At 37.9% G+C, this 23,802-nt stretch overlaps 1 protein-coding gene across 3 annotated transcripts in view; it reads right to left on the bottom strand.

Annotated features, from left to right (window-relative positions):
• Positions 1 to 23,802, bottom strand: part of LOC122793622 (membrane-spanning 4-domains subfamily A member 4D-like) — a 254,571-nt gene that overhangs the window by 37,915 nt on the left and 192,854 nt on the right. For all 3 annotated transcript variants that reach the window (XM_044061812.1, XM_044061813.1, XM_044061811.1), the window contains one exon: positions 7,700 to 7,825. In XM_044061812.1, the coding sequence (XP_043917747.1) occupies positions 7,700 to 7,825 (126 nt within the window). The remainder of the gene's footprint in view (positions 1 to 7,699; positions 7,826 to 23,802) is intronic.

Genomic DNA, 23,802 nt, shown 5'->3' with positions numbered 1-23,802 from the left:
TCTGTTAACCTACCCAACCTACCTCCCCAAATATACCTACTACCCCTCCCCAACATCTCACTCTCACCTGAAGAAAAAGGGCAATCTGTTCCCACAAAAAAAATCTCGCCCATACATAGCTGTCCATTTTGCACACGTGTCCAGTGGACACATGTAATCTGGTCTAATTGGCATTACAACTTATTATTGTTGTCCTCACACCTCTTCCAGGGGTTTGAGTGTCCAAATCTACCTCCAAATTCAGTGTATATGCACAGCTGTTGCAGTAGAAGAAATGGGCAGCTATGGAACTTCCCTACACCCTTCCTGCACATCCCTAGCTATTTTCCCTACTGTCTTTCCCTTTTTGTGCCCCTTTTTCACCACTGTCCTATCAACCTTCTTTTCTTTTCTTTTAAAGAAATTAGCGCGGGGGTAAGTGGGAGTAAGCACTTTTAAGCAGCAGTAAGCGGGTTTCATCCTGTTTGCTTGGGGGTAAGCAATGCCTACACAGGTTAACTAATTTAGAAGCTGAGTATAAGAAACTGTAACTGGAAGTTAGCAGTGCTTACCCCCGCACAAACCCATGCAAACCTGCTTACAACTGCTTTAAAGTGCCTTAATTACTCTGTATCCAGTGGCCCATGTTCTGCCCAGCAACAAAATAAACAGCCTCTGCAAGGCTCGAACCCAGGACCCTACACAACATAGAGAAAGTAATTTACCACTAACCCATGCCAGACAAACATAAACCTGATTTTTTCAGAAACATATTATCCATCCCAGTCATGCAACAGTACAGAGAATGTATACCATCATTTAGATGTATGTGTGTGTGTAAATATATTAATATCACAATAGATACACCATATCTATCTATATATATATATATATATATATATATATATATATATATATATATATATATATACATATGTATAAATATATATGAACAGATATACATGTAAATGCCTACATCAACACATATATATGTCTACATCTATATGTCTACATGTACACAGCAAGTTACATATATGTATGCAGATATATATCTATGTAGGTATATACAGACATAGTTATATATATGTAAACAGATATATATATATATATATATATATATATATATATATATATATATATATATATATATATATATATATATATATATATATATATATATATATATCTATATAGGTATATATGGCCATACATCTGTAGATAGCAATAGTAGATTAACAAAAACATATATGTCCACATGCACCATTAATGGGGTTGAGAGGCCCCAAACAATATATGTCTTGTATGAATAGGCATACCCCCTCACAGCCAAACACATCCGCCCTGCAATACACTACCAAGTGTTGCAGATCCCATAACCAGGACCTGACACGACATAGGCACAAGATGTTAACAGTACTACATCCCACCTGTATGATGTCAGGCTGGTATTGGTAACATATCATGCAGTACAGTCTAGCTGCATAGGAAATGTAAAATGTGGAAGCTATCAACATCCCCAGGATACATATACACAGACACATATATACAGATACAGATATACATATATATATATATATATATATATATATATATATATATATATATATATATATATATATATTTATTAATATATACATATATATAGATATACATGTGACTACCCATTCACATGCAGAGATATGTACAGTAAGTAAAGCTCATCAAATTAACAGCTGAAGACGCAGGCATTTAGCCAGCTGCCATTCATAAAGACATCATTCCCACAACAGGCATGTGAAGTATATGTACACGTATTAGAATGTAGTACCTGGTCCATCATAATGGGATAGATGATGTGGAATGAGTTATATGTGTGTGGATGACCTCAGCAGGCTTGTCATAGAAGGGCTATGGGGAGGGTAGTGTGTGTGCATGGGCCATAACCCATTCATCTAGAGGTTCACACATCACATGCATGCACACACAGAGTCATATTTCATAGTTACATGTATACAGCTGCTAGATGACTATTTCCTTGTACAGTCATGTTGCACAGAAAGCATGTGCACCACATAGTCTGTAATGTTGACAGATACTGGTAGCTAGTATCTGCAGTGAGTGACATCTGAACCTCATGTAGTTGGGGCCCTTTGGCTGTGTGCTGGGTGGGACAGGCCTGGATGGCTCCTTGTCACAGTCACCCTCTTCCACACATTTATGTACATCTACCTTTGGCTTATTATAGTGTGTTGTCCTTACATATATGTCTGTATTCCTATCCACTGTGTGTGCAAGGCATGATTGGTGCATACTGACGAGTGTCTGCACTAACAACTGTGACTGCTGGATATGTCTGGTCCACTGGTGTTTGCAGACATGGCCTTTGTGTGTTTAAGTGTGTGAGCATGCCCAGTATGCCCATCTGTATTTAATGTGTGGATCGAGTGAGTCCAGGTAGTTTGTACTGCAGTGCTGACCTTTGTGTTGTAGGTAGCATGCTGTTTCTGCAGGGTATCCATTGAGCATTTGGCATTGATTGTTACTACATTTCTGCATAGGATGGGGGGCCTCACCTGACTATTTCTACATTTCTACACAGGATTGGAGGGGGACACCTGACTGTTACTACATTTCTACATAGGATGGGGGCACATCTGACTATTTCTGCATTTCTACATAGGATTGGGGGGGCACACCTGACTATTATCACATTACTACATAGGATGGGGGGCACACCTGATACTTGTACACATTTGCTATGACTGTACTGGCATGTCAGGTACTCCATTTCATTCTGTATTCTTACCTATCATGCTGACTAGAGGCATACCAGTGTACTACAAATCTTAGCTTTGTTTTTGCTACATATTAGTGTCTGACTTCCTGCCCTTCAGAACTAACATCCCACTGCCTGACCTGCTATAGTCTGTTTGTGTAGGCCTGGGGGAGGTTAACCATAGCCATCATTCAAGGGCTATAGCAAAGGCTCTGTTTGGGTTTGTCTACACCTGTCCTGCTGGCTAAGACTGTTGTTGGGTATATGAACCTCCCTGACTGGCATGTGTAAGTCATATGGACACACATATCACTCAGCACATTTCCTGCAGTGGGTTTTGTCACCCTGTATAGTACTGGCTACTTATGGTGACTCCAGTATGTGTTACAGATGTCATGGTGCCACGGTGTGTGTCTGCCGCCTGCTGCCATAACATTAAGCCACCCAGTTCCCTTGCATGCTCTCATACATACCATAGATACAGCTAACAACACATTCTACTCCATTTGGCAATTGGTAGGTTGATTGACTTACCTTGAGGGTTGCCAGCCTTGCGGATGATGCTGGAGGGCTGCCTATGTTGGATGCACATAGTACACTCCCTATACATGGTTGAGCACAGGTAGTGTCATGTTTGGCATCCCTTTTACTGTATTTGTGAGTCAGTGAGTGGTGTCATTCCCTGGGTCCCTACTGTGTCAGTGTATGTGCTATACATTGTCCCTTTGATGCAGCCTCAGCATACTAGGCATGCCTCCATCTGCCTACTGGGGCAGGCTCAGGTTGTTCCTCCTCTGAGTCACTCAATGCTTGTGGAGGCCTTGACATTGGTTGGGGACTGTGTAGCCCTGCCTCATGCTGTTCCTGCTGCAGCTGTTTCCGCAGGATCATACTGTGTAGCATGGCACATACCATAACAATTTGGGTACATGTAGCTGGTGAGTACTACAAGGCTCCACCGAATGTGTCCAGACAATGGAACTATGATCTGAGCATCCCAAACACATGCTCTATTATAAGCCTGGTCTGTGCGTGTGCCTCATTATGGCATTCTTGTTCAGGTGTGTGTGCATTTCTGATGGGTGTCATCAGCAACAGCTCCAGTGTGTAACCAGCATCCCCCACTAGGTGACCATACGGGATGTCCCCATTGGAAAATCTCTGTTACAGCTGTGTCAGATGCCATATGTGGGAATCGTCATAGCTTCCAGGGCAGCCAGCACACACACATTAATTATAATGCCCCGGGCATCACAGATGACCTGGCAGTTGATGGAGGGGATGGTCCTGCGGTTGATGTAGGCCCTACCCTGATCACCAGGTAGTGCTTTGATGCATATGTGCGTGCAGTCTATAGCACCCACTACCTCAGGGTATTCTGCTATTTGGTGGAAGAGATGCATATTGCTGGCCAACACCTCACGGGTGTTGGGAAATATACGTGCTCACTGGCATGTGCTGATATGGCATCCAGGAACTGGTGGAATACTCTGGATGCTGATGCCTGTGAGATTCCCATGATATCCCCAGTTGAGCTTTGGGAGGTACCTGTAGCTAGTATTCCTAGGCCTACACATACCTTGGTATCCACTGGGATGGGTCCCCCTCGGTCATTTTGGTGTGTCAGATGTGGCCGGCACAGGTCAACAATTTGCTGTAGGAGGTCTCTGTCCACCCTATAGTGCTCCACTATCTCCAGCTCATGTAGCCCCTGGTATGTTACCCTGGGTCTGTGCACTCTTCTCCATCTCCTCAATGTGGGTTGATCGGCAGCATTCACATCCTCACCATCCTCAGCCTCTTGCACATGTTGTTCTATGTTGCCTGCTGCAGCCCTTCTCATTTTGTAGGTTTGTTTGTTAAAATTTCCCCGCTTGTATACACCGGTGGTGTAGAGTGTGGGAAAAAACAGAGGGGAAGTTGTTTGCATAGTTTATAGTAGTGTTCTGGGCTGGGCTGGTCTGCTGCCTGTGTAAATGTCTGATTCTGATACATTTCACCTGCCAGCTATGCTCATACCTCTCAACTGTCCCTGATTTTCAGGGACGTCCCTGAGTTTGACTCAAATTTTAGCTCTGTCCCTCTTAATCCCTCCTAAAACTAGTGACTTTTGGAGGAAAGGGAGTGAATTACACTTAATGTATAATGACAATAATTAAGAGTTATAGACTTCTTTTACTTCAGAAAATGTGTATTAATTCATATGGTCTGATTCTGTCAATGTTTCAAGTTAACAGCACTAATATTTTATGTGTCCCTGATTGTCCCTGATTTTTTCTTGACTTGTCCTAGATTCTGTTGAAATTTGTCCCCAATTGTTTGAGAGGTCTGGCTATGCTAGTTCTCTTGGTTACTTTCCTACTGCTGTTTTCCCTTCCCATTGCCTTACTGTTTAAGCCTGGGGGGTGTGCCGTGCAAACAGAGTGCACAAATGTGCACACTGCTGCTGTTTCCTGGTTTAACTTTTTTTTCTGCCTTTAACACCTGGTGCACGGCACAAACACCCACTTAGGCATTGTAAAGAGTGCTGGACAGGTTTAGACACACCCCCTAGATTAGCTGTGCTAAGCTAGGAGCAAACCCAAGCCACAGGGCTCCAATCAGCTTACAGTATGCCTGGCAACCCCCCCATGATATCACCTAACTCCTAGGCTTGCACCAAGCTATTCCTACTCTTACACTGTTGGGACCTGACTCACATGCTGGGGAAAACTGGGATTCACTGTCCTTCCTCTCATTTGCATAGGATTGCCTGCTAATGCATAGTTACATGTCTCACACTGAGCCTCCCCCCTTAGCAACCACTACTCACTGGCCATGTTGTCATCTGCCTGCTATTAACTTGCATGGCAGAATACTGATTTTAGTTAGAATGCTTAATTTAGGTTAATTTTGTTATTTCCTCCCCGATCCCATTTGCGCGCCACTGCCCTATGCTTAAACAGCCGAGATCGGCTAAAAAAAAATAAACGTTGATTTTTGTATTTTTTTTTTTTACTGTTGTCCACCCTATAGTACTCCACTTATCTTGGCCACTGGCATGCTTATTACATGATATGCAGCCTTTATTTATAGGTGTCACAGCTCCGTTTTGGATTTTGCAGAAATGTACTCGGTTACTAATCGAGTAGATTTCTGCAGATAGCACTAGTCCTGCACGGGTGGTTACAAGCTTCCGGGATTGCAAAATCACCTCATTTGCATAGATTTCTCCTGCAAATGGGGTGATTTGCATACAAGGGCTTAGTCCGTGCAGGACTAGTGCAGGAGTGCTCGTGCATGTCCCTGCACGCTGTTCCTGGATCACATGGCAGACATATTACCTGCTAGAGCTCCTGCACCAACCTTGCACGCTGTGCAAGGTATAGAGAATCTGGGGGTAAGATTTTCAATCAGCACAGTAACAGCAGAACTAGAGCAAATTGCTACAGTCACAGAACTGATTTTTTTTTTATTTTACTAATAAAAAGGAAGATATGGTACAGCTGAACCACAGGAACAAGGTGAAGGAAGTTAGCTCAAAGATTAGGATTATCAGCAGTTTTATTTCTCTTTATTCAGTGGTGTTAATGCAGTAAGGAAATATTTTACCTATCTTCATATTCCTGATATTACATTTGATACAGATGCCTCCTCTGAATTTAATGGGACTTAATGGCACATCTTACTAAAATTTTTTTTGAGGTCTCTGAACATTCCCTGTAAAGAAGCAAACAAGCCAATTCCTAATGAGGGATTAGTGGCATCTGATATAGAGCTTTATGCAGAACTGGCACTATACGATGACATTTTATTAATCAAATACCCATGATACAACATTCCATCCAAAACAATAGCCTTATTAATAGTTCAGAAAGGGAGACCTCTGTAGGATATAATTATAAACTTGTATTCTCCTATAACTGCATTGAAAAGTTTATTCCATTTCTGCTCTAAAAAAATATTTTAAGAATGATATCTCCCTTCGGTAGTCTATGAGATCTATCGGCAAGAGACCACACAGCAGAACAAGTACTAAGAGCAGTATTTTTTATTTATTTATTTATTTTTTATTTATTTTTTGAAAACCAAATTGGGAAGCAAGAGGATATGAAGGAAGATATGTTTTTTTTAAAGTCAGAGTTAGAACGTACATGATTTCAAGAAATCTGATTAAAAATGTTCAAAGTTTCTATCAAGAGTGTCTAAAAGAATACATGCCACTGAAAGACAGGTATATTCAATATAAAATAACTCAGGGAATTCATTACATTCCAGTAAAATGTTTGTACTAAAAATTAATAAAAGGCAGAAATAAATCATTGTTGAATTTGTGTGCAAGTGAAAAAGGGGTGGGGAGATGTCTAAAGAAATGTTTCATACAATCATAGGACTGCTTATCCCTTTGTATTTTAACTCTTGGTTGCTGGATTATGCAAAGACACAATATTTTTCAGAAGACGCTAATAATACCTTTCAGTAACATAAACCCTTCCTACCTTTATGGTAACTTGCTGACAGTAGCCAAACCAGGCCAACACACACAGGCTACAAATTAATGTACATTGTTACTTCAAGACAATTGTAATGTAGTAACATAGATAAGTAGTTTTTCAGTCTATCTCTTCCACTCTCTCTTTTTGTCTGTCACTGTCTCTCTCCAGAAAAAGACTGCCAACTGTTTAAATTCACCAGCTTACTAAAAAAAAACTAGCTAACAAAAAAAAAAGCTAGTTCTCCTGGTAAAGTAGAGAGAGACAACTCCCCCACAACCCTTTGGAGGAGACCTTGCCTCTTCATCTCTTTACTAAATATAAACACCTTCAAGGCTGAACCACCTTGGGAGAAAGTGTAAATTCACAGAGGTGCTCTGTCAATTAAACAGGACTCACTTAATTCATGAGTTACTGGCTACAATTCAACTATCAAAGACTTGCTTTTGGTATCATGTGTACATATGACCTGAAGTAATAAACAAATACTTACCATCTGAGCATAGCTGTCCGTACAAGAACATGTTGCCTTGCATGAGTAAATGGAAACCGCAATACAGATGGAAAATTCCAACAGAGCAAAGATGAGCAGAAACACAGCCAAGAAAACTTGAGAATTCTGTGGAATATAATAATAAACTTCTGTTAGATCATAACTATTCATTCATGTTTCATATTTCCACCCTTTCACCTCACACAACAACACAACCTCCACACCAAACAACCAGCAAATATATGGTACTATTGTCAAAATGTCAGCTGCTTCATGATACTTCAGACATCTTAAAATCAACATACAACCTGTAGACAGTATGGCTGATTCTGTCTGCTTACTGGTTATTTTAATGCTGTGGCTTTTGGGCAGTAAATTATATTTGTGAATCACTCTTGTTTCTTTACAGAGATACTTAATTTATTCTTTCCGGCCTCAATGCACCGTCCTGTTTGTATGAAGAAAGTTCTATGTCTTTAAATGAAAATAGACCCCATGGTTCTTGCAACCTGTAAAAATCAACATTTTCATCTTGTTCATTGTCTATTGTAGATTGTTGGTCCACAACAAGTGAAATACTGCATGCAAGGGAAACTCGAGCAACTCATGCCATTATTCAAGTTACAAAGCAAAACCTATAAATGTACAGATGGTTGGATATCAGCTATTACTGATGTAACATCTTTCATATTTTGGTTATCAAAACATGACTGTCTTACAATTTGTTATTAGTAGACACATTTCTTGACAGAATCAGCAGTATCAGTTAAAGAAAACTAAAGAAAGTGGAAAACAGAAATGTAATAGATAATTTAATATGATGTTACTGGAATACAGATAAGAACCACAGTCTGGAATTAAATTCTTGGCAGTATCTGAAAAGGCACTGGTTGCATAGGAGGTTACAGTGAACACCTAAGCTTTTATATTGGCACACTACAGTTGGAAGGATACAGGATACATTTGTAGCTAGATATTCCATCAAGAGCATTTGGTTACGTTTGACTTGCTTAGATGTTACAATAAATTAATTTGGCCTGAGATTTAAAAACATGCCTTACACAACCATACAGGGGCTAATGTAGAGATGGTGAAAAGCATAACATAGGTCAAAGGTATTTTATCAATTAAGAGAAAGAAATTTCACACCCTGGCACTAAGTAATTAAGAAATATGCCCAGAAAAAGACAGTGTCATTTGGGAAAGAAATGGTGAGTGACTGCTTCAACAGCAGTTAGGAACACAGTGCATGCATGCAAGCATGCATGTGCAAAAGTATAGCTTGGGAACTCTGTGAGAACACCTGCAAGCTAAAATAAGTTGCTTCCAGCAATGTTGTTATGAAGATTTATTCACTGACATGGAGACTGAATGGAAATATAAAGAAGTCAAAAGGGGGGTAGAACAAGCAGGAGTACATACACTAGAACAGAATAAAGGAAAGTGAGGAGAGTGAGGGACTGGGATGAAGGGTATATTTTTGGTGGATAGGTATCAATTTTTATGTTTGCAAGAAGGCTGGAAGGAGAAATGTAAAGGGAAGGCAGAGGATGGAAAGAGGGTAAAGGTATGGAACCATGGGAACATTAAACAAAAAACTCAGATTAAAGTCAATGGGTGAGGTGCTGACATGGGGGGGTATGGTAATTGATATACAGAAATACTAACAGAGGGAGGGCAATTCTTGATGGAGAATATTGGACATGTACAGGGGAGGCCTGTAACACACAATGAAGGGAAACACCATGAAGGAAGATACAGGAACCCAGCTTCTGACCACATTGTCTGGGCTTCAGCCAGTAAGAGGTCAGTCACTACCATGATTGTCCTCCCCACTGTGCCCTACCTCAGATACCATGCAAGGTCATGCCAGATAGTGGTGGAATTGTGCAAGCTACACAAATACTCTCTTCAGCTGGCTAATGTGGGCAGTAAGCTGCTGGTCTATAAATTTTCCCATCACATTCTATAATTTCTGATGGGTGATGAACTGTGATGCACTCTCTATGCCACCAGAGAGAATAGCTGCACTCCCCTGTGTTGAATGACCACCACAGGCCACCATGGATACCTCCAATTTACCCACTTACTGCAGAAGTTCCATCTCCTGATGGAGAGGCAGGGCTGGTGGCAGAAGGAGAGCTGGAAGGAAATGGATGCATACAATGGTATTACTGGGACCACTGCTGGCAGATGCTGCAGAAAAGAAAAACATAAAGGGAGAGAAATAAAAAATAATATGAAAACAAATATAACAGAAGGATAGCAAAAAGAGACAGAGACAAAAAACATTAGTATCCTGTCTTTGTCTGATTATCAATTTTACATGTACTTACAGGTGGGCTAAACAGGTGCTAGGTATGCCACTATGACAGGACTGATACTGATTACAGCGTATAGAATATCAAATGTCCCTTTTGGATGATGTGCATATAAGTATGTAGCTGTGGCATATCCTTGTCATGGGAGTACAAAAATGGCAGGTTGGTGCTGTTGGCCTTAATAGTCCCTGGAGAGTGTGCTCAGGTGTGCCTTTCTGGGCATGTTGTACTGGACAGGGACAAAAACATAGCCATATGTATTTGGAAGTTTTTAGTACATATTTATGCTGCCCAACACTGATATGATGGCATTAGCTGTACCTAAGCCAGACAAGTAATGACTGACAACACATGCAGCTGTCATCATATGGTGGAAATCATCATAATTTAGGCTGCTGCACATCACGGGACAGAAATTTTATAATGCTCATTGGCCCTAAATATGACAGTTGAAAGTTGCACCTGCTTGGCCATAATATGGGCTGCTGTATGGGTTCTGCTGCATTGTCCACAGCATTCTATTGTGCACACTGTCATGCACATTAGGCACCATGTGGCAGTGGGCATGCTATACAGGCAAAGTGAGCCAGGCATTTGTTTACAAATGTAGACTGTGAGGATTCCCTAAGCATGCAGGGTGTGCATGGGGATTAGCAAGGCAGCATATATAGAGCATAGACAGGTTGTACCCATCAGTACATAGTACTGCGCCTGCAAAAGTGCAGCCTAGCCACAGTATGAGAAAAGCTGTCAATCACCATAAGTAGCTCCCAGTACTGTCCCTGTGAATATTAACTCAATGAAATGGTGAGGAAATGGAAGTGAAGAAAAGTCAAAACGGAGGAACATGTGGGTGTTATAGGTATCTCTACATAATTATAGTAGTGATCAATACAATGCTGCTATGACATGTAGAACTAATTATAAGATGACAAGCATCATACTCACCCCAGCATCAGAAAACATGCTTCACTCTCCTCTGGTACAGGAGCTTTTTCCCTGCAATCTGCTCCTAAGCTGAAAAAATACTAAGTAAAAAATGCGAGTATCACGAATAACAAGGGCCCATTTAACTATATCTCAAATAAGAAAGCAGTGACCTCATCTACACACTCACTATACATCTCAAATGTACACTCTCTGACCTCTTCTTCCATTAGCTAAAACAATCTGAATGACATGTCCCCAGGCCACTATAGTGGTGCTAGCACTGCTCAAAACAGTGGTTGATGTCAGTAGCAGCAATCACCACCCTGTCAAGGCAAGGCAATGCCAAGTGTCAACTTTGTACTGGGAACCCTAAAAAAGTCTCTCAAACAAGTGCTCCTGATGGTCTTTGTACATAAAGTACAGAAAATGATTTACATTTTTTGGAAGGCCAGCTGAAAGTCCTGATAACCTCAGTGTCTTCAAAAGCCATGGCTATGTAGCAGGTCACAATCCAGATAAAAATGGTGACACAATGATGACAACAGCAACATGCATGAATAGGAGAAGAATCCCATCCATGCAAGTTGCTGGTGTCATTATGTGAAGCACATCGTTTGCAACGTCATTAGAGTGACCATTCATGGGGCCACTATTACTTAGTGTGAAAAATACATGATTGTGTTAGGGTATGAACTATGTCACGTAATGAGTATGCCATGATTACAAGACCCATATATACTTGTATTTCTGTACTTTAATGCCACTACATGTCATAAGATAGCAACAGTTTTCACCATCCTCCCTCCATCTATGTTCCTTGACCTGCTTGCACATGTGCAAAGCAATTCTTAGGTATTTATGTGAGCATAATATGGTAGGAGCCTCTTAGTACAGCCTAGGTGTGTGTGTGTGTGTGTGTGTGTGTGTGTGTGTGTGTGTGTGTGTGTGTGTGTGTGTGTAATGCCCCAGTTAAGTATACCTGGTGGTTAGTGTTAAACCCTCTACCTTAGGTACAAGGAGAAAGAGCCTGAATTCCCTACCCATACCACCACTTGTGTTCAATGTTTGAAATGTTTGGATCTTTGGTCTGTTCCTCTTAAAATGTGTGTTTTTCTAGCAAATTAGTGAGAACTGAATTCACTAAATAATGATAGCCATTTAAGTTTCAGTCTTCCTATCTTTCAGGAAATGCATGGTAACACAAAACATTTTATTCTAGCAAATTTTCTAAGATTATACAAGCAATGTTTAAAATGAAATGTGTCCCTGGTTTTGACCCTTTGTCCCCGCCACCCAATAAATTTAGTTTTTTTCCAGATTTCTTATGCTGCATAGTTCTTCAGGGGGAAAGAAGTTTAGTGCTGCTTATGCCAGCTCTGTTTGTGCTGTTAGTGGCACAACAGGTAGAATACTTGCTGTTGAGGCAGAAGTCTGTTGGATCTATGCCCACGGTATGTAGTTGGATTGCTGATACTGTAGTGTGTTGTACTTTTAAAGGGAGTGGATGTTGCAGTCCTGATAATGTCCTCTTTGGCAGAGATACCTAGTAACTATGAACCTGTTATTAGTTTGCCATCCATTTCCTATTGCAATATTACTAGCTTATCATTTTTTTAAATGTAACATAAGCAATTTATTCCTCAAGGGCAATAGACTACTTATAGATGAAGCAATGAAATATAAAGTTGTTTGCTAGCAGCAACCCATTCATTAGTTACAGATCTCTTTAATGTGAAATTATTTAGGTGACTTTTACTTCTGCAGAGATTGTGCATATTTACTGATAGTGGTGGATTGTAGAAGTTTGAGTAGACTTTTATGATGGAAATGTTCTGAATCGGGCGATTTTGTCTTTATTGGTTCATGTATTTTGTTTCATTGCTTACTGGAAAAATGTTCAAAACAATAAAGTTAAAACGAGATCTAACAAGTGTGCTGTATTATACAAGGAATCAGGAAGGTATATCAAAGAACATGCATGTTTCGTGTGCAAGGGGCCTATGATTTGAAAACAGCCCAAAGGTAATCTTTATCCGCCACTGACCAGATGCATTTTCTTTGAATGTGGGTTTCAATGCTGTTTCAAAGAATGTGAGTTTACTTTCAAGGGCAGAGAATTTTTAATGCCAAGTCTGTTTTCATTATGGGACTGTATTGCTTTGTTTAACAGACGTGTATTAGTGTTTATGCTATAAAATGTAAAATAAAAGTTTTAAATGAAATCCAAATAATCATTGTAGAAGTAAAGCTGTATGCACATTACAGTGTTTATGGTAAATGGGGGCAAAATAGCCAAGCAATGGAACATTGGAATGGCCGCAGTGGGGAGGGCTGTGTATGGGGAGCCCCATTTGACCATGGTTTTGTGAGGGGGGGGCAGCAAACTGAAAGACAGCCCCAGGCAGCACAAACTCTAGCTACACCAGTGATCAGTAGGCCATGGAGAATGACTTGTGGGTGCAGTTAGTGGATCCCATTATTTCAGGGAAATAGGTTATATCATAAAAAACCCACGTTATGCTGCTTGTGTCCTCTCTAGTGTGTAGGAACTACAGATGCCCCCCACATGCAGTAACATATCATACAGAAATTGGAGAAGAATCCCTGGGAGTCAAATACCTGGGATCCAACCAGTGTCAGACACTGTTTGCTGGAAGGTCCCTTTAGCTAAAATTATAAAGCCACACATAGTATGGTGTCCACAGGAATAAATACACCATGTAGTTTGCAAGCCTGCATGTAAGGGAGATGCATCTTTACAGTTCCTGCTTTGCATCTATATCTACAAAATAGAAGCCCTTTATACTTTGAGTAGTACTGGGCATGCTATATTAGGCATGGAGTGATGACTTGACAGTGCTGAGGGTGACATTATGTTCCTCCATCATTACAGACAGTGAGAATAACTTCCTGTATATACAAATTTACTAATCCAGTGGTTTCGCTTTGCACACTTTTGCAGTCTCAGTCTCATAACTATAGGATTTTACTGCACTCAGATGCTCTGGTGGTAGCACCTTATTATAGAAAATACATATATGCTTCAGAATCTCACCACCATACTGTTTACCATTACTTGCATCCACAATTACCTCTATTTTAATAATGACATGATACCACCATTTGCAGGGGGCTGGGGATTGGCATAATGTTTGATGTATTTACCTTACAGATTACAGGCTGCAGGGTTTAATTCTCAAAGGAGATAACTGTTTAGTTTTAAAATGTCCTGTTTTGGCATTTAGCCTAGTATTAATCTTTGAACGTTATGCAGGTTGTATTTTGTGGCTTATTGCATTTGCAGTATGTGTGCCCTGAATTTATCCCTCCTAGTACATGGCCACTTATCACCCAAATTCAGCTACTTTGATGTGCAAACCGTTACTGAATCCCACGGTTGGTTTGGTTCAATGAAACACGAAATGAAATGCTATTTCTGAAATATGTGCAAAAGTCAGGGAATTAATTTTCAGGTGTTAAATTTAATGTTTAAGGATTGTAAATAGGTACTGGGTTAGGTTTATATTGATAGTGCTTATAGCACTTTTTGGACATTTCCATTTGACATTCATAGGTTTTTATGGTGTGATGACATTGTTCAAAGTTGGCTTTCTCAGCTGAGTGACTTACTAATTAATAACTGGCAAAATTCGGGAGTTCAAGATGAATGCAGTCCTATGAACACCATTCCTCCTTGGCTCCTTTAAGGGCTTCAAAAAATCTAACTAAATCAGTATAGGGCTAATTTAAACAAGAGAAATATTATAATCACACTGCTATAATCTGCTTTCTAGATACCTTAAAACTGGAGAAAGCAAATCTTATCATTTAAAAAGAGAAAGATTTATTAGGATTGGACCTAAGATACCTGCCTGACAGCAGCAGTGTGGTGTGACCTACCATCTTTTACATAAGGAAAAGGAAAAATTTAATGATGTCGATCGAAGCTGACAATGTGGACATTCAAACAACTAAAACTAAATTTTCAGAAGTGGCATCACCTGAAAAAGATGTTTTATCTAAAAGACCCAGAACTGGGAAACAAGATATGAGTAAAACAGCAAACAAAACTAAATCAGGACAGCTTACAAGTGTCAAAGATTTATAAACGGCCTTACAACCAATACAGATCATTATACAAAAGTTCTCTGATCAGCTCCAGACATTTGGGGACTCTATTATCTAAATCACTAACAGAATGGAAAAAAACAAAGCAAGAGTCCTAGAAAAGGAAATCAAACTAGACCATCAGCAGTAGGACTTGGAATCTAATTCTAAACATACACAGGAGATGCAACAAAAAAATCTTTGACCCTGAAGCTAGATCCAGACGAAATAACGCAATTATTAGAGGAATCCCTGAACAGACTGAACAGCCCAGCCTTATGGAAATGATCAAGCAGGTCTTTGCCTCCCTACTTGAAAACACGATTGAAGCAAACTCAATAATCATTGAAAGAGCACACTGAGTAATCTGCTTTTCACAAAATACAGAAAACCCTAGACAGATTTACATTAAAATACTAAACTACCAAGATGTCTTCAAAATTCTCTCAACTGCCAAAAAAAGGAATACTTTATATGGTACAACAATAAAATCTTCTTGACACAAGACCTCCCACTGCAAACAAAACAGGAGAGACAAAAGTTATCTCCCTTTTGCGATTATCTAATTAAAAAAATAAATTTCAACTGAGATACCCTAATGCTGTCTACTTCCAACACAGTGGCACTAAATATACAGTGTTGACAGTTAAAGAGGCAAGAAATGCCTTTCTAAATACCTTTAAAGAGCTGCCTGCCAAATAAACCATTAAACGTTGAATATAGTCAGAACTCAACTTTTGATATCTTAACTTGTTTCCTTTTCTTCTTCTCTACATGTTCTAGGATGGTAGGTGAAATGTACTTTAAATTTCCAATGCCCTACATCTCTCCGGTGGGTCCTGTCATCCCAGGGTTCTAGTTCCAGCTGGAGTTTAAGACTGCACCTGTATGTATGTGAGGTTGGCATCCACCCATGCGCCCAATGCTCTATGGCTGAACTAAATTCCTGTTTCAGTATATTTTATTCCATTAAAGGGAAACAATCACCTTTTGAATTCCAAGTGGTGCAACCTAAACTAGCTGCTGCAGCAGTGAGTGGAAAACTCTACAAGCAAGTCGCTAGTCTAAATTAAGAAGTTTAGTCCTTTTTAAAGAAGAAGAAGAAGTATAGATAGCTCAAACAAAACAGTGTGTACTCCATCTATTCTCCAGTTATGTGCAGGAACCCTTCTAATAAACCGGATCTCCATCCAGTAATCACTGAAAGCTCATAAGGCTGCTTATTGGTGGATAGAAGTAAGATAATTTACTCAGAAATTATTCCCTCGAAAGCCACTAGAGCAAAACAAGTTCCTAAGTGAGTGGCTATGCTTATTAGAAGCTTTTAAACTTTCCATATTTGGGATGCAAAACACCAGTGATTGCAAGTATGTCTGGAGAGTATTTATTTTTCTTCCTGTTATAACATCTAGGGTCTGAGTCACTGAGTTAGGGTTTTTACACTCCAGGGATGTTTCTTTTGCTATGCAATTCTGTTACTGATAATATAGTACATTGCAGGTCTTCAAAAAAACATGCAGCTTTTTGTGCTATAGATTACTACGATATAGGCTTCTAAAGGTCCTAAGATATATTGACTATATCAGTGATGCATTTTGCTAGATTGGATTCTTTTACATTTCTATGCTTTACTCTATATAACAAAAAGAGGCACTGGCAAATACCCTTTTATGATGGGCTAAACAAATTGGTACTAAATGATCCTGACAACTTATATTTCCATACTAGTAATCATTGAGTGCTCTGTACAAGCAGAAACCTGTAGTGGTTACCGCTATCTAGATGTTAAAAATTCAAAAGTATATATACCAAAGCCACGAGACAAAGAAGTATTTATTTATTTATTCACAAGTAAAACTTTCACAACAATGTTGCTTCTTCAGGCATAAGAACAAATACTCAGAGAACCAGTACCTCTTTATATAGCACAAACCATAAAGTGTAAATAAGCAATTAAGGATGTTAATAATCATTTAAAATATATTTTTAAAAAAGCATTTAAAAACATAACTCATATAAAAGATACATATACAAATGTGTGTATATAAAAACGTAAAAAGAAAACGTACATGAAAAAAAAAAAATATATATATATATATATATATATATATATATATATATATATATATATATATATATATATTTAGGTTACCTTCACTTCCCCTAAGGCTCATTTGACTGACATTCATTTGACTGAGACCAAATGAGTGACACTTCACTTCCCCTAAAGTTCATTTCACTTAAAACTCATTTCCCTGACAATTAGTACTGACAGTGTGTAGAGCACTGAAAGGCAAGTAAAAGGAATATATCATTTTCCCCACTGTAGTGCAACCCTGGAGTTAGTATATATAGTTGGGGGGCTGGGGGTGTGGTGGACATAGCCCCCCCACCTAGTTTGATTTAATATCTGCTTTTGGTGTTGTATTGTTCAGTAAAACCAAACTAGGTGGGGGGCTGTGCCTCCACCCCACCCCCAACAATATATACTAACTCCAGGGTTGCATTACAGTGGGGAAAAGGACATACTGATTTTACTTGCCTTACAATGTTCTACACACTGCCAGTACTAATTGTCAGGGTGTCAGGGAAATGGGTTTTAGGGAAAATGGACTTTAGGGGAAGTAAATTGTCAGTCATTTGTTCTCAGTCAAATGAATGTCAGTCAAATGAGCTTTAGGGGAAGTGAAGGTAACCTATATATATATATATATATATATATATATATATATATATATATATATATATATATATATATATATATATATATATATATATATATATATATAGATAGATATAAAAAAAACATATACATAAAAAACATACATATGTAACAAATTACTTTATGCAACTACGTAGAAATTTTAACTCTGGTTTAACTGTGAACATTGTATTTAATCCAGGGGGGTAATAAGCCCTGAAACACAAAATCCACTTATTTTCTTATCTCTCAGTCATATTAACATCACCTCCACTAAGATATATAGGAATACATTCTAGAATCAAAAACTTAAAGCTATGGGCATAATTTGTGTCACATATATGTTTGTATAATGAATTATTATCCACGCGCCTTTTAATTTCTGACAGATGATTGCAAATACGATCTTTAAAAAGTTGATTCATTTTTTCCTACATAGAAAGAGGGGCATTCTGTATACATTGCTATGTATATTAAGTTCTTAGTGTTGCAATCTCCATGTGCTTGTATATAAAAGATATCTTTTTTAACTGGTTGGACAAATGTTTCTCCTGTGTAAATATATTTCCAAAACACACAGTTGTTGGATTTATATGTATCTTTTGTATGAGTTATGTTTTTTTTAAATGCTTGGTAGCTAGAGTCTTAGCTATGGGACCAGTGGCTCATCTTTACCAAACTATCTGATATCAAAGGATGGTCCAAGATAATGATCATAATAACTCCAGGCTATCAGCCCCATTAACCTTGTGATATGAGTTATGAGAATTTACTTTCCACATGCAGTCAGACTAGTTTAAACGCTGTATTTGTTTGCTATGTGTCTGAGTTAAAATGTACTTTGGTCTTACATGTGTCAGTTTGTTTTATAATTGTATAATTCTATAAATATGTATAGTACCATTATGATAATGGGTCTATCTGCTCCATAAACCAAATTGTTGGTTCGGGTACCCACAGTCAAGTACTAATATTATATGGGTAATTATATGTGTGCTTGTGTTGTTGCACCTCTCGGAAAGGGATATATGACATGACTTGGTAGGTATAAGAAGATGTTCTGCTATTCTCATCACTATGTAGATATGCTAAAATTGATAACCTCATACTATTGCTGGTTTTAATGTGCCAAGATATTATTTTTGGAAATATACACAGAGGTTAATTCTAACACAACACTTTTTATGAGGCTAGTGTGGGTGTATTAGGCCCTCTAATTAAGAGATATTTATTCTATTTAATCAACCTTCACAGGTGATTTCTATAACTCTTCCTTCCTCTTTTGCTTCTTCAGCTCTCTACCCCATATTTTCTACTCCTCTACCTAACAGGAGCTAAATGCTAGGTTGTAAGTGTGTTTGGGAAAGTTATACTAATCTTATCCTGTTTATATACTGTTGTTATTCTAGGAACATTTGTTATAAAAGAAATTTATATTAGAGACATTCTTTACTTAGATTGGTGTCAAGTTTTTTCTCTTCCTGATACTCTGTATCACTCTTCTGGGCTACGTTGTTCATGATTAGGCATGGGGTTAATGTAGGGAGAAACGAAAACCAGGTCTGAGGAAGGGGAAGTCATTGAATTTCCCGAAAGCGCTCACGTAATAAAGTGTCTGTTTGTTCTGCCTGAAGCAACTAGTCTTGGTTTTCGTTTATTCAGTTTAGTTTGTTTACATCGTGCCTTTGTCTGTTTGTTAATGTAGGGAGAGTTAGGTGCTATTTGCCTTCAAGTATGGTTGAATACCCTCCCTTTACTTACTCAACATACATACAATTTAACCTACCCATTCTTTTCAATGTAAAGACACACATGTGGGTTATTAATTCATGGAATGTAAAGGGAATCAAAATGGATAAAAAGAGAATGTTATTTTTTTCACTTAGCATTTAAATCCAAAGTGAATATAATCATAGTACAAAGACACACATGCTCCCTGAGCAATGGTCACATGATAAGGGGAAAAAGTGGATTAAATCAATTACTGCATCAGTTAAAAAAAAGCAAATAATGTGGGAGTAGCAATCATTATCAAAACTACCTTCCAGGATAATATTTTGCATTGTGATGTAGACCCAGAAGGAAGATGGTGTTATATAACAGTTATTAGTCCCCACCTTGATAAACCGATACTACTATTAAATATATATCCCCCTGTTCTAGACAACAGGAATTTCTTATGTCTGCATATAAGACATTAACCCTGTACCCTAATTACTATATTATAGGGGAGATTGGAATGCTATTCAAGACCCCACGTTAGACGGGACAAACATCAGAAGTTCATACAATATACAGGACACTATAGCCATTACAGAATTAAAAAAATGATTTCAATCTATTTGACCCATATAACTTCCAAAATGGAAATCCACCAAAAGATAAATATACCTTTTATGCTCATTGTCGCAAAGCTTGGTCCAGACTGGATTTCTTCTTAATTTCAGATGTGTTTTCTAAATATGGTCATCCATTTTCATACAGAGCATAGATTCTTTCCTGATCATTCAAAATCACATTCATTATGAGTTATTTCACTAACACCAATTCTAAGAATAGGGGATACAACTGGAACCTAAATCCTAACTTATTTTTAAAAGAGGATATTGTACAAGAAAGTAATGACCTGTTGGATGAACTCCTATCCAGACCTGATACTTCTCATCTACCATTTGACATTCACTGGGATTCTAATAACTCAATTGGACTGATCCTTATCGATAAAGCTACATATTATAAGAAAATGCACAATTTTAAGGAATCCTCAATAAAAAAAAAAGAATCATCAATCTGGAGATGGGATTACAAATAAAGTATAATCAGGAATCTGAAAGTCAACTAGATCATCTTTGGAAAGAATTATATTTACTAAATGTGAACCATTTATCTTTTCAAGAAATAAAAGCCATAGCCTATTACTTTGAATGGTCTCAAATGCCCTCTAAGTTCCTGGTGAGATTGATAAATCAAAGGAAATCATCCCCTAGTATAACAGAGATAGCATACCAAGGGAAAAACATATTATACTGACCATGAAATAGTTCAGTTATTTGTAAACCTATATTTCCACTCTTATGGTGCTCAAACATCCTCTCGACCAGAACTAAGTCAACTGAATTTTCCAAAACATAACCAAACTCAGCAAGAATCCCTGTCATCTCCTATTACTCAGGAGGAAGTAATAATGGCTGTAACTCATCTTAAACCAAACAATGCCCCAGGTTTAGATAGGTTCACCGCAGAATTCTACAAAACCTTCAGTCAGAAAAACTCAAAAATGTTACTTGATTTATTTAACTATATAAAATATATAATATTACAGATAGACACCTTAATACCTCTAAAACAATTTTTATCCTCAAAGAACTCACAGACTCTAAAAATCCTTGGAACTATAGACCTATTCCTCTGATATTTTGCCCGGATATTAAAATGTTTGCTACAATAATGGCTAACAGATTAAAACCTATTATCCCTAATATTATATCACCCAACCAATCAGGATTTATACAATACAGAAATACCTGTGACAGTGCAATCACACTAGATGCAATAATAAATCTTTCCAACCAAAGTAAAAGCCATTATTTGCCCTTGAAATTGATGCCTCCAAGGATTTTGACAGACTAAAGCTATGATTTCTTCTCACTGTTGTACCCCATTTTGGTATAACCCCTAGCTTCATTCACTGTATTAGTACACTATATTCCAATGCCCATACGTCATTACATATCAATAAGATCACCTCCCCCCGATCCCTATCAAAAATGGAACAAGACAAGGCTGTCCATTATCCCCTTACCTTTTTAATTTATACATTGCACCCCTGTTTTTACTTATTACACAGAAAACCTTTCATCACATACCGGTTCTATACAGTAGCAGGATAGCATTTTCAGCATCTGCAGATGGCCTAAACTTATACCTTACACTATCTAATTCTGAATCACTGAAAATTTTGAACTCCATAGATACCTTTTCTAAATACTCTAATTATAAATTAAACACAGAGAAATCCTTAATCTTCCCAATTAACTCACCATATCAACTCTTTGCCTACCCCTTCTCACTGGAAATCAAAATAAGTCATTCTCTGAAATATTTAGGAATATTCTTTCAACAAAACTTAAAACAACTATTATACCAATGAAATATATTTCCAAGCTTTGGCTTACAATACAAGAGGACCTCCTTAGATGGAATAAAGCCCAATGTTCATTTTTATCAAAAGTGGCTATTGTTAAGATGAACATAGAGCCAAGATCCTTATATGTTTTTAATGCCTCAACTATAACAGTACACAACAAATTTTTCAAGATACTATACTCCTCTCTGTCCAAATTCTTATGATCTCCTAAATTGGTCAGAATTGCATGCAAAAAATGGTATACCTAAGAATCGGGGGGGGGGGGGGGCTGAACCTCCCAGACTTCAAATTATATTATGACATTATTAATTCTAACAGACTTGTGGCTGTTGCTGACTATAACCCAAACATGAAGAAATGGGCACCAATCTGGATAGAAATTCTTTATAATTATGCTAAAAGTTTCAGCTTCAGTCCGAAAGCTCTTTCGTTCCTTACCAAGGAGAGCCTAAAATACATGAAGCTGCACATATCCTTAAAGAATAAAATAATCAATCTTCAAATACTCAGTGGTATCTTAAATCTATCCAATGCCTTCAGCACCTTCCAACTGCTATACCTTTCCCCAAAATTTAAACTTAACAGTAGAATACTTAACCTTAACAAATTCCTTCTCTTAAAACAGAAATACCTACTCAATCTTTACCCCTTTAGAAACCATTCTATAGCAGAGATGAGATAGCATTTAACCTTCCTAAAAGCTATACCATTATCCTGAGACAAATCCGAGAATCGAGTGACAAAATTCTGGAAGATCCAAAACTTAATGAAAATGACATAAATACATGTTAAATTCTTTGGAACCTCCTTTTAATGAAAAAGAAAATGATTTCAAAGATATATAAACTTATTATGTTGATCAGATACCAAAATGAAGTCCTCATCTCTACTGGAATGAACTAGACCCAACAATCACATTCAACCAAAAAATCTGATCCATCCAAATAACTTCAAGATCAATCCCCTTTAAAAACTTAGTTATACATAGCTAATGATCTTAAACAACTCTTATCGTACCCCAACTGTTTTAAGTAAGTTTGATCATACAACCTCCCCACTCTGCCCATATTGTGATTCTCAGATGGTGGATCTTTTGCATATATTTTGGAGATGCATATGCTCACTCAAACTCTGGTGATCTCTAAAAATCAAATTACAAAAAATGGGCTGCAAGAAATCTACCTTTTCTTGGAAATTTGCTATGCTGCATACCCCCCCTCCGGGTCTGACAAAGTTATAAATAAGCATACTAGTTACTCTCTTTTCCCTAATTAAATTTTATATTATGCTGAACTGTAAAGATATATCCCATCTCTCATGGAAAGGGTTGAAAGAAATGGCAGTCAGGTAAATAAGAGCCCATAAGTACTTAATACATAGTCAAAAATTACATCCACCCTTTCTAGAGTCCTGGAGTATATTATTTGACCACTTTTTACATTAAAGATTGCTGCTTAACAGCTTTACTTTTAATTAAGTTATCACTTCATTTACTACTCAATCTTCTTCTGTGAGGGCCTCTGAAAGGGCAAGGTATCTAAAATTGTTTGCATATGAAGCATTGCAGGGGTGATACTAACCACAACTTTTTTTTTTTTACTTGTTACTCATATGTTGATAAACAAGCAAGTCACAGAAGTATCATTTTGACAGGAGACAGAGGAAGCTTGGTGTTTTTAAGGTGTTAGGAAAACATCTGATATTTTCATTTTTATGTTAATATAAGCAAAACCAAGGGGTTACTCAGAAAAAAAATGTAGCATTTATTTATAGAGCTAATTGATTCAAGTTTTCTTTTTAATTTTTATGCATTTTTACAGAATGTGACTTGTTAAGCATCTCAAGTACTGCTCCCAATCATAAGTGCGAGTCTTGACACCTTAAAAGTTGAAATATA

The sequence above is a fragment of the Protopterus annectens genome, chromosome 2.part0 (assembly GCF_019279795.1).
Source record: "Protopterus annectens isolate FY-2018-M chromosome 2.part0, PAN1.0, whole genome shotgun sequence".
Taxonomy (NCBI): domain Eukaryota; kingdom Metazoa; phylum Chordata; order Ceratodontiformes; family Protopteridae; genus Protopterus; species Protopterus annectens.
Note: the sequence above shows the minus strand (reverse complement) of the source record. Positions and strands in the feature narration are given on the sequence as shown.